At 53.7% G+C, this 14,251-nt stretch overlaps 6 protein-coding genes across 6 annotated transcripts; 4 read left to right on the top strand and 2 right to left on the bottom strand.

Annotated features, from left to right (window-relative positions):
• Positions 1-514: 514 nt before the first annotated feature.
• On the top strand, positions 515-975 carry J4E90_002930 (uncharacterized protein; the record flags this gene model as incomplete). Its single annotated transcript, XM_051432504.1, has 3 exons — positions 515-657; positions 709-798; positions 855-975. The coding sequence occupies 3 exons, from the start codon at positions 515-517 to the stop codon at positions 973-975; spliced, it is 354 nt and encodes a 117-aa protein (XP_051293926.1).
• A 341-nt stretch (positions 976-1,316) lies between these two features.
• J4E90_002931 (uncharacterized protein) lies at positions 1,317-2,260 on the top strand (the record flags this gene model as incomplete). The annotated part of the gene is made up of 2 exons (XM_051432505.1): positions 1,317-1,452; positions 1,506-2,260. The coding sequence occupies 2 exons, from the start codon at positions 1,317-1,319 to the stop codon at positions 2,258-2,260; spliced, it is 891 nt and encodes a 296-aa protein (XP_051293927.1).
• A 4,772-nt stretch (positions 2,261-7,032) lies between these two features.
• Positions 7,033-9,558, top strand: J4E90_002932 (uncharacterized protein; the record flags this gene model as incomplete). The annotated part of the gene is made up of 1 exon (XM_051432506.1): positions 7,033-9,558. One exon carries the CDS (start codon positions 7,033-7,035, stop codon positions 9,556-9,558), a length of 2,526 nt encoding a protein of 841 aa, XP_051293928.1.
• Positions 9,559-9,822: 264 nt separating this feature from the next.
• Positions 9,823-11,036, bottom strand: J4E90_002933 (uncharacterized protein; the record flags this gene model as incomplete). The annotated part of the gene is made up of 4 exons (XM_051432507.1): positions 9,823-10,441; positions 10,500-10,664; positions 10,723-10,922; positions 10,983-11,036. The coding sequence occupies 4 exons, from the start codon at positions 11,034-11,036 to the stop codon at positions 9,823-9,825; spliced, it is 1,038 nt and encodes a 345-aa protein (XP_051293929.1).
• Positions 11,037-11,297: 261 nt separating this feature from the next.
• Positions 11,298-12,563, top strand: J4E90_002934 (uncharacterized protein; the record flags this gene model as incomplete). Its single annotated transcript, XM_051432508.1, has 6 exons — positions 11,298-11,496; positions 11,583-11,664; positions 11,723-11,802; positions 11,854-11,918; positions 11,967-12,169; positions 12,242-12,563. 6 exons carry the CDS (start codon positions 11,298-11,300, stop codon positions 12,561-12,563), a joined length of 951 nt encoding a protein of 316 aa, XP_051293930.1.
• Positions 12,564-12,755: 192 nt separating this feature from the next.
• Positions 12,756-13,663, bottom strand: J4E90_002935 (uncharacterized protein; the record flags this gene model as incomplete). Its single annotated transcript, XM_051432509.1, has 2 exons — positions 12,756-13,142; positions 13,343-13,663. The coding sequence occupies 2 exons, from the start codon at positions 13,661-13,663 to the stop codon at positions 12,756-12,758; spliced, it is 708 nt and encodes a 235-aa protein (XP_051293931.1).
• Positions 13,664-14,251: the final 588 nt, after the last annotated feature.

A 14,251-nucleotide genomic window follows, 5' to 3' on the forward strand; every position in this document is an offset into this window, starting at 1 on the left:
CAATGTTTCCGCGGATGGGTTTAGATAAATTCCGTTGGCTCTGCGGAGCTCAGGCCTGGGATGGCCCAGAGAAAGAATGCAAACAAAGATACCATGTCCAATTTGTGTTATATGATGTGATTCTATAGCCTTTGACTCACACTGGGCTGGTACCTTTGCTCTGTGCACTAGGCAAAGCGTTCATTGCCAGCCAACCATGTGAGAGCTGTCATTTCAAACAGACTGCCGGATCAGGGATGTCTAAGTGCACGGCCCGTGAACGTTGGGATGTAAGGCTGAGGGTCGCAGGGTATGACGTTCCTCGCCGTTGCCCCACGCGACAGGCTACCATAAACACCCTTGAACAAGACTACTATAACCACGACCGCAATCCGCAACAAGATCCTTTCAGACAGCACCTCTTCAGCACAAACTACAACATCTGCAACTTGCTACACGACCTCGAAAACGTCCACATCTGAAAACTTTTGATCAAGTCTTCCGCCTTTACATCAACCGCAACCACCCTACCGCAATGGCCACCAACGTCCTCAGCCCCCGCGACACCAACGTCCAAGTCAAGCACATGTCTTCACCTGAGAAGGACGCCGAGAAGAAGGACTCCAAGAGCCTCGACTACCACCGTCAAGTTCTGCAGTCGCGTCTAGACAACCCACAGTGAGTTCATACATGTTCATATCCCGCTGCGCATCACTAACAATACTCCAGAGAGCAGAAGTTTGTCTCGCCGTCTGACGACATCATGAGCCCCGCGACACAGAAATTGCAGGCTTTCAAAACCAAGCACGCCATGAAGAAGTAAGCCGCTATCCAACTATATACCAGCGATAAATTGTAGACTAACGCACGTCTAGGTCGAAGCCGCAGACGCTGTTTAAGAAGACGAGCGCGAAGAACTTCGAGTCGAACAAGGGCAGCGGCACACTCATGTTCGCCGATATCCCCAAGAAAGACGCGAAGGAAGAAGACGCGTAGACAAGGCCTCACAGCCATTCTTGTTTAGCGTGTACAGCATCGGTTTTCTTCTCGGGCGCAATTATCATCTGTATACCCTGTTGCGGCTTGGATGCCTTTGGATGATGGGCTGGTTCTGGAGTTTTGATTACCGGATGAATGACTACGAGGCTCATGACTACATATATTGATGAGACGAGACGAAATGGAACAACGTTATCATGCATTACTATCTTCAGACTAGGTTCTATGCATGTGTAAAGCTGCATGCGCCCGAATGGATACCCCCGTCTATCTTGGGAATAGTCGCCGAGGCGCATGTTGTACCCTACTCTAGCCGCATCATCGTTCCCACGCACACGATGACACAACCACCGTCGGAGCAACAAGCCGTCCAAGACGAGATAGCCGATCTCGAAAGACGGCTCCAGGATGCGAAAGCCCGATTGAATCCAAATACCGTCGCAGCGACACCTTCAACCCCCGCAAATGACGCAGGTCCGTTATCACGCCTACCTACCCACCCAACTCCCAACCTAACAGCCCCCCAGCCCTCCACGCGCTCCTCCTCCTCGCCGACTCCGCGCTCCCACTAGGTTCCTTCGCCTTCAGCTCCGGTCTAGAATCCTATCTCGCGCACCACAAGCCATCTCCGCCGTCGGCATCACAGTTACCCGCGTTCCACACCTTCCTCCGCCTATCGCTCTCAACACTCGCAAGCACATCGCTGCCCTACGTGCTCGCCGGGCACCGCACGCCGCAAGCCATCGAGACACTGGATAATGACTTTGACGCGAGTACACCGTGTACCGTTGCGCGACGGGCGAGCATAGCACAGGGCCGCGCGTTGCTGGCGGTTTGGGATCGTAGTTTTAGGACGCAGTATAATGGGCCTAAGGCGATGGCGTCTGAGTATGCTGAGAACGGGGGTATGGGCAGTGAAATCGCTGTTAAAGCACTCACGGCGTTTTCTGCTGCATTGCGCACTTCAGAGCATATCAACGTGCATCTTGCGCCGCTGTGGGGTCTCGTCACGAGTATCCTGGCTGTTCCGTTGCAACAGGCTGCGTACCTTTTCCTCTTTTCACATGCACGTACTGTGGTTAGTGCGGCTGTGAGAGCGAGCGTTATGGGTCCGTATCAGGCGCAGGCGGTTCTTGCGAGCGCGGAGCTGCAGGATAGGATTCGGGGGCTGGTGGATGAGGGGTGGGATAGGACGGTGGAGGATGCGGGGCAGAGTGTGCCGGTTATGGATCTTTGGGTTGGGAGACATGAGAAGTTGTATTCGAGGATTTTCAATTCGTGAGGTGTTGTCTGGTGAGCAGGTTGCAAAAGGTAGCGGACGGATACGGGTGCTACCTCACACTTTTGTGGCATGTATGTCTCACGTCTTGCTGTTGTAGCGGGTGCATTAAGCCTTGCATCCCAAAGTTACTAAATTTACGAAGTTGATGGTGTTCAGACAGACTTCCATTTCAGCCACTCGTTGTCCAATCATCACCTCGTGCATGCTCGATTCGCGCATGAAGAGCTCGGCTTACGGCGCGTGACTGCAGTGCCTCAAAGGCGCGGCAAGGCAACGACGATAAGAAAGGCATCTTGACAAGTTTGCTGTTTCACAAGAGCACAACTCGCTGGTTGATGATGCTCTTGGAGGGACTTTCATGCTTACTTGACTTCACTTTACATTCTCAGTGCTTGCACCATGTTCCTTCCAACACTCACCAGCTGGCTCTCAGCCACCATCTTCTCTAATCCCTCCAACAACGCACCCCAGTCCCCTCTTCTCGATCCTACCACTAGATTCCCATGGATCCAACGCTTCGCCTCAATCGGCGACTCCTACGCCGCGGGCCTAGGATCCGGCACGCGTCTCGACCGGTCATGCTCCCGGTACACTTCCTCCTACCCCAACATCCTGCAAACCACATTCCTCGGGCCCAACCCAAACCGCACACCCACCAATTTCTCGCCTGCTCCGGCTCTACCAGCACCGATGTCTTGGAAACCCAGATCCCAGCATTGGACGATAACCTCGACCTGCTCATCATCTCCGCTGGCGGAAACGACGTCGGCCTAACACCCATACTACGCAACTACATTCACCAATTCTGTCTGTCGGGCGAAGATGCCTGCCAGCAGGCTATTGATGAAGCCAGGGCGAGAATAGCAAATGAAACAGAACTTTATCACAACGTCACACTCCTCCTTCACGCCGCAAGACCGAAAATGAACTAACAACACGGTGTGATATACTACACAGGCTACGCATCTTTCTTCGGCAACGAAGATAAAATATGCGACAACATTACCTGGGCCGTCTGGAAAGACGTCGAATGGACAAAATAATACCTCACGCGCGCCCTACGCTAGGAGCTAAACGACATAGTCTGCGCCGTTGACGCTATTTTGTTCAAAGCCGTTAGTGACTCCAGTCCAAACGTCCAGTTTGTAGATTACAACGCGGAAGTAACCAAGGCACGGGGTCGATACTGTGAACCCCGTGTCCTAGAACCAGCTCCTAATCGCGCCGGCCTCGTGTTCTACCAGTGGAACACTGTTGATAGCGGGGAGAATAGGACGGCGTTGCTGAATGGGACGGGCGGTGGTGTGCCGAAGGGGTTCGTTTGAGAGTGGGATTGCGGGGGATGTTGGTAGGACGGTGGGGGAACATCCTGGGTGGGGGTTGATCCTAAGAAGGGGTTTTTGGTCAGAAGAGGAAGGGGGGTAAGAAGGGAGTAGAGGGAGAAGGGTGGTTGGGTGATGGGATTCATTGGTTGTTGCCGGATAGTTATAAGAGAGTTTTTCATTTGAGGCTGGGGGGACATAGGATAGTAGCGAAGCTGCTCGTTGAGGATTTGGAGAGAGGGGAGGGGGATGGGTGGGGAGGTGGAGGAACTTTAGGTTTGTTCTAATTCTTGGACGACAGTGCTGGCATCTGTGTCTTCTCCCTCAGCTTCTCCTCCCTCAACTTCACCCCCGCCATCCTCATTCCCATCCCCATCCAACCCACCATCCCAATCCCAATCCACCCCCACCCCCTCCACCCTCCCCCCTCCTATCCATCTCCCCAATCCTCCCCCTAACATCCCCCAAACACACCCCCAACAAATTCTCCCCCCACCACTCCCTATACCCCTCCGCCTCAAACGCCCTATACCCAATCCCCCACACCCTATCCCTCCTCCCCGCCTCCACAAGTTCCCTCTCCCCCGTCCCCACCAACACACTCCTCATATGCCTACCCCCATTGCCCGCTCCTTTCCCAGCATGTTCATTCCCCCCCGTGAATTTATACCAGTTCCCCACGCGCGCAACCCGGCTTTTTACGGCGGTCCAAGCCGAGAAGGAGAAGTTGGTGATGCGCTGACCGTGTTTCTTCTGCGTTTTTGGGTCTGGAGCAGAGAGGATGGAGGTGCAGGTGCGGGAGTCGGAGAAGAAGAGGGATTTGCAGTACATGTAGGATTGTTCGGCGCAGGTGAAGGGGAGGAAGGGGGTTGGGTTGGAGGGGGAGGTGGTGGCGTGGGTTGATAGGATTGAGGATGCTGAGATGGTTGTTGTGGATGGGGTGGAAGGGGGTGGTGGTGGTGCAAGGTCGACAAGCCATTGGAGGGATGCGATGGGGATGCTGAAGGGGCTTGGGTGCCATTGGCAGAATATGCCGTAGGGTTTTTCGTTTGGCATGTAGAAGAATATCGTTCCTTTCTCTGTATCTTCTTCGGTGGGTGCGGGTTTCTTTGGCGGACGGCCGGCGGGGTGCGGTTTGCGCTTCCCCATTGCGTAGTATGAGGATGGATTTGAGTTGTGAGATTTTGTAAGACGCGGGAATACTGCCTGAAGAAAAGAAAATCTACTTCGGAAAGACGACCTCGGGAGTCTGGTGTGTTTGGGTCTCGTCGAGTGCTTGGTGATGAGTCGTAAGCTAGTACTGTAGTACCATGGTTTGGAAAGGGCGTAAGGGCAACATTCCCATTCTATAATGCTCTAGTAAACTTCTCCAATACACATGCTACGACTGTTCACTGTGTAACCTTTTCAACGTCTTATAGTGCCGAACAAATCAGGTCACTACCTTCGCACGTATGTACATCTCTTAGTGTGTGTACTGGGAGAGTTTGCACGGTGATTGAAGTTATTCTGGTCGTAAGTGTAGAGAGTCGAAGTCGTAATGAGGCGTTCGAGTGCGTGAGTAGTGTTCCTTTGGGTCACTTCTGGTATAGATGTTTTCTCTTCGTCTGTTCTTGTCTCTGTCAGTCGTGCCGAATTTTTGTCTAGTTCCACGTGCTTCAATCGGGGTCTCTGCGACAGTAACCTAAAGTGAGAGTTGATCCTGCCCAGTGAGTGGAGCTCATGGCCTGGGCATCTCGTGTCAACGAATAAAAGTAAACGTGATAGTAAGTCCATCGGGATGTTACCTCAGCCAATACCCGTCCTCGTTTTCGCAATTTTCCTGGAAACCATGGTAGAGAGATAATTGAAGCCAAGGTAGACAACGAACATCTAATCCAGCACATATAAGAGTTGACCTTCAGCTCTTACCATCTTACGCCTCAACATCCCTAAGTTTGTTACGTACAGCTACGCCCACCGAGATGTCCGAACCCTCTTTCCGATTCCTGGACCTTCCACCAGAGTTGCGATGCATGGTCTACGAGCAGCTCGAAACGACAACGAAGCATTACACACTCGACGACATACCGGACCAAGCTTCCACAATCACACTCGTCTGCAAAAAGCTACCCGTCCAGATACTGGCAACATCCAAGTTGATCAATACCGAAGCCATGAGAATCTTCTGTCCTAGCATGCTGCAACTGAAGGCGCAACCGATGCGCTTCTTCATCACAGCGAAAGTTAGTAAATCTCTATTCGTCTTGCGTCGTTCGCTCTCGCGCTGTTTCGGACACAATTCTCAGCCCTATGACTCCCCAGCATTGAGCGAGGCAGCTAAAGCTTTCGTCGACCGCTGTGTTAAAACCTGTCGCCTAACGAGTAGCTGCCGCCATGTTGAGATAATGGTGACCGACAAAGACGCGCCAAGTCTCCCACAACTCGCACGCTTGTTATGTTACAGCAACATGTTCGCAAGGCGAAACCACTTGAAAATTACTCTCCTACGCAAGGAGCTAGCAACCGAAACACATCATACAATTTGGCATGCATCGCAGGATCTTGGGCGTTTGTTGAGGGTGAACGAGAGGGTGCATCTGCATCTCGCAGATAAGCCAGATGCCGAGCGATGGAGGAGGGATTGGGAAGAGACGACAAGTGTGCCGGAGGCATGAAGAGTACAGAAGTGTGTGTTTGACCGAGGCTGGACGTCATCAAGATCTCGGCCGAATATGAATAGGAATTCGAGGGGATCTTGGAAGCCTTCTTCGTCGTTGCAGTCAAGGAAATAACAGGGAGCATAGCCGGTACGCTGGGATGCCGAAGTCTTGCTGGGAACGTCAGTCGTACGTGAACATACGCACAGGACGTTTGGAGCGATGAATGTAGTACATCTGATTGTATGGCATCAATAGTGGAATAATGCGACGCTGAGAGAACCCCCAGGTTGCGATAGAGTGTGATGCAGCGTTCTTGGGGTTGGGCGGAAGTCATCCGACAAGCTCGTATTCAAGACGTGCATGCTCGTATGCGGTGCGATGTTGTTGCAGCTACGTTGTGGTTACGTGCAGCAATCCTGCAGGGACTCATTGTCTTTCCGAGCTCAAATGACGCCGTCGCGTGTCCACTCCTGCCCTCGATCTTGCAACACCATCTATTGATTTCTTCTTCCCCAGTCGTTCGCCATGACCTTGGTATGCTGTCTAGAGGCAGCAGGGCCGATTTGGAGCTGTCGCCTGACTTACCTCGCATGTGGTTTAGGTTTGACAGGTCGCGCTCCCCCTCAACCGAGGTCACGCGCATCGATCATGATGCTAGTCAGGCACACCGTCCGAGCTTCCTTTCCCCGGACGTGCTTAAGATGAATGACGCCGTCCGTGTCTGACCGCGCCGGGCAATGCCACGACATCCCTCGAGGGCATACACGAGAGGAATTACCTGATCTCGTCTTGTTTCACTACTCAAGCTATGACGAAAGCTCGCTACGACTTCAAGACGCGCCCGGTCGCGCACCCGGACGCTATTGTCGCAGGCGACAAGTACCGCTTCACCATCCTCACAGATGGCTTGCTCCGCTTTGAGTGGGCCGAGGATGGACGATTCGAAGACCGCGCGAGCACCTTTGCCATCAACCGCAAGCTAGCTGTGCCCGATTTCTATGTCTGGGACCGCGGCCATGGCATCGAGATCGTAACGAAGCGCTTCCACGTTGTGTACGACAAGAAGAAGTTTAGCGCCGATGGCTTCAAGATCCACCTCAAGGGCGACGTGACGGGCACATGGACATACGGACAACAAGTCTCCAACTTGGGCGGAACAACCCGTACACTAGACGGTGTGAACGGCAGGGCCAACCTAGGTCCTGGTGTGCTGTCGAGAGAGGGCATGGCTCCTTTGGATGACACCAAGTCCATGCTCTTCGAAGACAATGGGTGGATTGCTGGACGCAGGGGTGGTGACAGGACCGATCAGTACATCTTCATGTATGGTCGCGACTACCGGGAAGCCATGCGCGCATACTACGCTGTCTCCGGAAGCCAGCCTCTCCTTCCACGATACGCCATGGGCAACTGGTGGAGTCGATACCACGCATACGACGAGAAGGAATATCTCGATTTGCACGATCATTTCGACCGCGACGATGTACCCATGAACGTGGCGGTTGTGGACATGGACTGGCATCTGGTATGGGATCTGCCTGGCGGTGTCAATGGCTGGACCGGATACACATGGAACAAGAAACTGTTCCCCGACCCAGACGCTTTCATGAAGAAGCTGCATGATCGTGGCATGAGGCTGACGCTTAACCTGCATCCAGCGGACGGGTTCAGGCCTCACGAAGAGCAGTACCCTGAAGTCGCCAAATACCTTGGTATCGACCCGCAGTCTAAACAGACGATTCCTTTCGACTGCACAGATAAGAAGTTTATGGACGCATACTTCGACATCGTACACCACGAGCACGAAGAGCGAGGCGTAGACTTCTGGTGGGTGGACTGGCAGCAGGGCAACACATCCAAGATCCCTGGGGTAGACCCGCTCTGGGTGCTCAACCACTTCCATTTCCTCGACAATGGCCGTGGGTCCCAGCGTCCCTTGATCCTCTCTCGATTCGGCGGCCCAGGAGCACAGCGCTACCAGATCGGCTTTTCTGGCGATGCTATCATCACCTGGGACAGCCTGCACTTCCAGCCTGAGTTCACAGCTACTGCATCGAACATCGGGTACGGCTGGTGGAGCAACGACATTGGTGGTCACACGCATGGCTACAAGAACGACGAGCTCTACACACGTTGGGTACAACTTGGCTGCTGGTCGCCCATTCTGCGTCTTCATTCAGACAACAACCCTTTCAACACGCGCGAGCCCTGGCGGTTCAACGAAGAGGCGTGCACGATCGTTGAAGATACATTGCGTTTCCGCCACCGTCTCATCCCATACTTGTACACCATGAACGCGAGAAGTGCCTCCGATGACGAGCCGCTCATTCAGCCCATGTACTGGGACTACCCAGAGTCTGACGAAGCATACAACGTGCCCAACCAGTTCCGCTTTGGCTCAGAAATAATCGTGGCACCTATCACCCAGCCCCGCGACGGGACTACACATCTCGGCGCAGAGAAGCTCTGGCTCCCAGAAGGCCGCTACGTCGACATCTTCACCGGCATCGTATACAACCGCGCCGGCGAGCTCACCGTCCACCGCCCTCTAAACTTCGTCCCTGTCTTCGCAAAAGAAGGATCCATAATCCCGCTCGACGCAGCCTACCGTCCCAAATCCGGTTCTCCAAACCCAGAGGGTCTTGAGATCTTGCTTGCCGTAGGCGCAGACGGCTCCTTCACACTGATCGAAGACGACGGCACCGGCCACCTCGTCGACGACGGCGGTTTCTCAATCATCTCAGACGAGGGCCACGAGGAATCCGCCGATGACACCGTGCGCTTCGCACACACACCCATCACGTACAAGCAATCGACCGGCGTCATCAAGATCGGTCCTACAACGCCTGAAAACCCCGCCATCCCCAAGAACCGGTCTTGGAAGATCCGCCTCCTGGCTCATACGCTCAAGAAGGGCGCTGAAATACGCTGCGTCACTACCTCTCCCAGCACAAAGAAACATGCAAAGACGCTCTCACACAAGATCACCCAGGAAAGCAACGGTACGCTTATCACGCTCGACGCGGTGCCAACTTCGCATACCATCCACATCGAATTGCTCTCTTCTTCATCTCATTCTTCGGGCTCTTCCTCGTCGGGGCCGCAACTCGATGTTATCGACCCGAACCCCAAGCTTTGGGATATCATCGATAAAGCATGGATCGAACTGGATAAGAAGTGGGATTACTGGAACTGCGTCAACAATGGGGAGCCAGTGTTGAATAAAGTGAGGGCGCTGCAGGGGAGGGGTATGAATCAGGCGTTGTTGGATGCGATGTTGGAGTTGTTGCTTGCGGATGAGCGGTATGCTGGCGAAGAGAAGGATGGGTGGTGAGATGGTAGATGGGTAGTATAGTTTAGCGTGCATAGTCGTTCGTCTACTCTGTGCAGCTAATGTAGTTAAAGTTTCGCCCCGCAACAGAAACAGAGTCGTTGAGGGGCGCAACTTCAACTACACTAGCTGCACAGAGTAGGCGAACGACGTAAATGCGCCTGTTACGCGGAATATGTTTCTATACACATATCTATACATAGCCTTCACGATCCATGACTCTTCCATGTAATCCCACCCGCCATCATCCAAACCGCACCCAGCTTCTTACGGCCTCATCTCAACCTTCCCCTTATGCCCCTTCATCGCCTCCTTAAACCCATCCCTCTGCAGAATCTCCGCCACCTTATCCATAACCTTGCCCTCCCTCCTCCTACTATAATCACCCTCCTTCATCTCATACCCAGCCCTCGTCGCATCCTCCAAGCTCTCATATTCCCAAATATTCGCCTTCATACCCACACCATGGTACTGATGTTTCTGCAAGAACGCCAACCAAGCCTTCACCACATCCGGGTGTCCGTCTTGGATCTGGATCAGCCGCCGCATGGTGATGCGCTCAAAGTTCTCCTGCGACTTTTTGAAAATGAAGTTGGAGCGTGGGACTGTCCAGCGTTCGGTTATGCGGGGGAGGGGGATGGGGCCCCGGGCGCAGAGACCCATGTAGTAGGCTGCGCGGACGGCGAAGTCGGCGAAGAGGAGGAGGTTGCGGATGTTGTAGGTGCGTAGTTGGAGGTCGCAGGTGGGCACGCCGTGTTCGGGCGTGCGGCGCAGGGGCCGCATGTGTACGGCTCGGACATTGATGGGGGTGCGGAGGGCTTCGAGGGCTTCGGCGGTTTTGGCGTCGAGGGGGGGTTGGTCGGTGGGGAGGGTGATGTTGTGTTCCCTGGTGTTGTTGTTAGAGGACTGCGGGTTGGGATTGAAAGTCCGAAGGGGAGGCTTACTTTGCCAGTTTGATGGGTTCCAGACCAGCGCGTTTGTACACCTTGAGGAGACCCAAGTGGTCAGGTGTGTTTTGTAGTTCTTTCCACCTTTGCGCTGCCTCTTCGCGTGTCTTGGGCTCCCATTCTTCTTGACGTTGGTTGACTTTCTGTTGACTTGCGTATAGACTAATGTGTTGTCAGCAACTTCTTCTTCCTTTGTTCCTTTATATTCGGCATATCGTACGTCTTGTATTCCTCCCGACTGATACCAAGATCCTCCAACCGCTGGTCGAGTGGCATGGTACTGTTCTCCAGCTCCAGCTTCAATCGACCCATAAGCTTGGCATCTCTGTCTTCTCTCGAGTCCCTCTCATTGCTCTCCTCTGATCTTGAGCTCTTTGCCCGCGAGAGAGTCTGTGTGTGTGGTCGGGGGGCGTGGGTGATCTGTACTGCGCATTAGCAATTGATAGACTCCCATAAGCAGTTCAATTGGAGTAGAAACACCTTTACCCTCTTCGCCGGCCCCAAAAAGGAGCGCATACATCGTGGCGCTGCCATGCTTGATATCATCGCACTCGCCCACGTCCAACATCGAACTTCTTCCAGAGAGCCGATGGCGCTAGTCGCGATTGCAGCTAGAGTCTTGGCGGCATCGGAATTGGCCGCGCCTTCCCTCTGCACCCTAGTCGTACCGTCTCAAATTGTCACATGTACAAGATAACTTGCTCCTCTTGATACAAGATCATACCTCTGCGATTTCTCGTTTTTCAACTGTTTCTGAAGAAGCACCTAACAATCAAAATGGAAACAGTTTCAGATATGGCTGCGGCACCGAACGCCTATGCCCGCGCTATGCAAACGGCCATGTACGTGCGCCAACAGCTGCCAGAGGCTCTGCAGTATCCCAAGGTAGCCATTGTGTGCGGCTCTGGACTGGGTGGACTGGCCGACACAATCGAGGCGGAACCGAAAGTCGAACTGGCTTACGGCACGATTCCTAACTTTCCCAAGAGTACTGGTAAGTGCAGATTTGGAAACATCATTTCGCTGCAGAGTTGATCTTGCGGATTGCACAGGAAGCGGGGTACTGACACCTTTGTCTAGTTGTGGGACATGCTGGAAAGTTTGTGTTCGGTCAGATTGGACCTCAGAAGACGCCTGTAGCGCTTCTCGTTGGACGGGCCCAGTGAGTCACTCAAAGATGAGAGGCTTTGGCGCAAGAATGATGATATTAATGGATACAGTTTCTATGAAGGGCACTCGATGGACCTTGTCACATTCGCTACTCGAGTGTGCAAATTGCTCGGTGTCGAGACTATGATCGGTATGTCAAGAGAGCAGATGATCAAAGTCAACTGGCTAACCGTGGATGAAGTCACAAACGCAGCCGGTGGTCTCAACCAGACTTACCGCGTAGGAGACATCGTATGCTTGAACGACGTAGGTCAACCCTTCTGAAGATGTCGAGCTCAATCTAACTCTGCTTAGCATCTCAATATGGCTGGACTGGTGGGCATACATCCTCTCCGTGGACCTAATATCGAGGAGTTCGGCACGCGGTTCCCACCTCTGTCAGATGCGTACGACCTTGACCTGAGGGTGCGGACGCACAAGGCCTGGGCAAAACTAGGACTGGATAAACAGGAACGACGGCTACACGAGGGTGTATACGCGTTTGTGGCAGGACCAACGTATGTGATTCAAGTCCTTTTCCTCCCCCTCTACTTCGCTATGGCATTAAACAAATGCTGACTGTGTGCAAGTTATGAGACTCGTGCCGAATGCCGAATGCTCAGCACGCTAGGAGCTGATGTGGTGGGTATGTCCACTGTGCCGGAGATCATCGTCGCCAGACATGCTGGAATGCGTATTCTTGCATTCAGTCTAGTCACAAACGTGGCTGTGCTCGAGGCAGGCGCCCGTGGCAACGATGCGGAGATCCAGACCATGAACAGGGCGGAATTGACTGAGCATTTGAGCCAAGGTAAGGCAAACCACGAGGAGGTACTGGAGGCCGGACGGGAGGCAGCCAAGGACATGCAAGCCCTGGTCAAGCAGATCTTGTCCGATCTTCACGGCCAATGATCAAGGGCTGTGATTACGGCGGGCCAATATGGTAACCGCCAGTGTGCCCTTTCAGATGTGCATCGCAAGCAGGCATACTTTCACAAGGGCGAGGCCTGGATCCAGAATAGAATATACCATCCACACGGTCCAGAACAAACATAGTCCCGGTGTAGTCGTCCTGGCATGTGGCCAGAAGCGACCAAGCAAGTCTCAAGGCTTGACGACCTTGCCCTTGTTTCGCTTCGCCTTCATCGCCTTGTAGTGCGCCTTCTTCCCGCTCTGCTTCGATGTCTGGATATCCTCGTACTTGCGCTTGAAACGGCCGCTGTCCTGTTCCTGGGCGACAATCTCCTCCAGCATGGTCTGCTTGCGCTCCTTGTTCTTCAAACGGCTGCTGTAGAACTCAGTAGCGCCTTCGATGATGGTGCCTACTTGGGAGAATGCGGGGACATCGCCCTTTTTGTTGTCCTTCTTGTAGTGGCGGTGGGGGTCAAGGACGTTCCTCATCTTGAGTAGCTGAAGATCTCGGCGCAGCTCTGGGGTAAGGTCGGTCTTGGGCATGTTGAACCACTGTGCGCCAGCGGTAGCTTTCTTCTCCTGTGGCAAGCTGTTAGCATCGTGACTGACAACTTCAAAAGTAAAACTTGAGTGTGGTAATGCCTCAGTGTAACTATGAACTAATGGAGCCTCAGTGGTGCAGGAAGGCAACCAAGACGGCGCCCGAGTCTGCTCAGCTAAAAGTTTGGGATAATTTTCATCACGGGCATGCGGATGCGAATAGTGTGGCTTGAACGTACCTCTTGCTTCTGCTTCCTGATTTGAAGCGGATCCTCAATCTTCTTGATGCCGTTAGCCAAAGCCTGCTGCTTTTTGTCGACGAGCTTCGAGTGATCTAGGCGCGTGATGTTGCCGTCAGTCTTTTCGTAAGTATCGGCAATATGGCCGGGCTGCAGCTTCGGTAGCCTGAATGGAGCATCCGACTTGTTCGCGGGCTGCGCTGTGGCTGCCTTTGCGCGCATACGGACTGCAGCTTCATTAAGCAGCTCCCGTATCTGCTCATCCGAGAGTTCCTCATCGGTGTCCTCAGCGAGGAGCGGCTGGTGCGTTGGCAACTCCATGTTGGCGTTGTCCGGGAAGAAAGTGTTGGAAAATTTGAGGAACTTTTTGAGAAGCTCCGGCGCGCTAGCCAGTTCGGCCCGTGCGGCAGCGCTAACCGTTCTGGTCGCGATGCGCTCGCGGCGACATTACGTTCGCAGTCTCTCATACCATTTCCAATCCAAGGCAGCTGGATTGACAGTGATCCACCTCTGCTGCTACGCTAGGATTGCCCTGCTCCAAGGCTTCCTTCGTGTCTCTCGTGCACTCGAAATCAGTCCCGATGGTTGGGATCCGCCACGTCAAGCACGCTGATGGAGCTCCAGAGTCAGCTTCACTCCTGGGCCGTCGCCTTTGTCATATTGTCTTATGACGCGTGCTCGCATATTCTGGCGCGCTCGAGAGAATCGGACGGTGAACAACTCATCACTGGCATAGCCCTGGTGTCTACGGGGCCAATGAGAAGGCGTCATCCTGACCAATAGCGCTCACATCCCGCATGCTACTCCAGCTGGGGCGGGATCAAGTTCGTCTCTCTAGCGTGGTGCCTCGATGTGAAGTGTGCTGCCATGGGCCACAACCGGTTCGAGTCTTGCGCCGGATGGAGATTG

Source organism: Alternaria incomplexa (assembly GCF_024043165.1).
Source record: "Alternaria incomplexa strain BMP 0042 chromosome Unknown scaffold_3, whole genome shotgun sequence".
Classification (NCBI taxonomy): Eukaryota; Fungi; Ascomycota; class Dothideomycetes; order Pleosporales; family Pleosporaceae; genus Alternaria; species Alternaria incomplexa.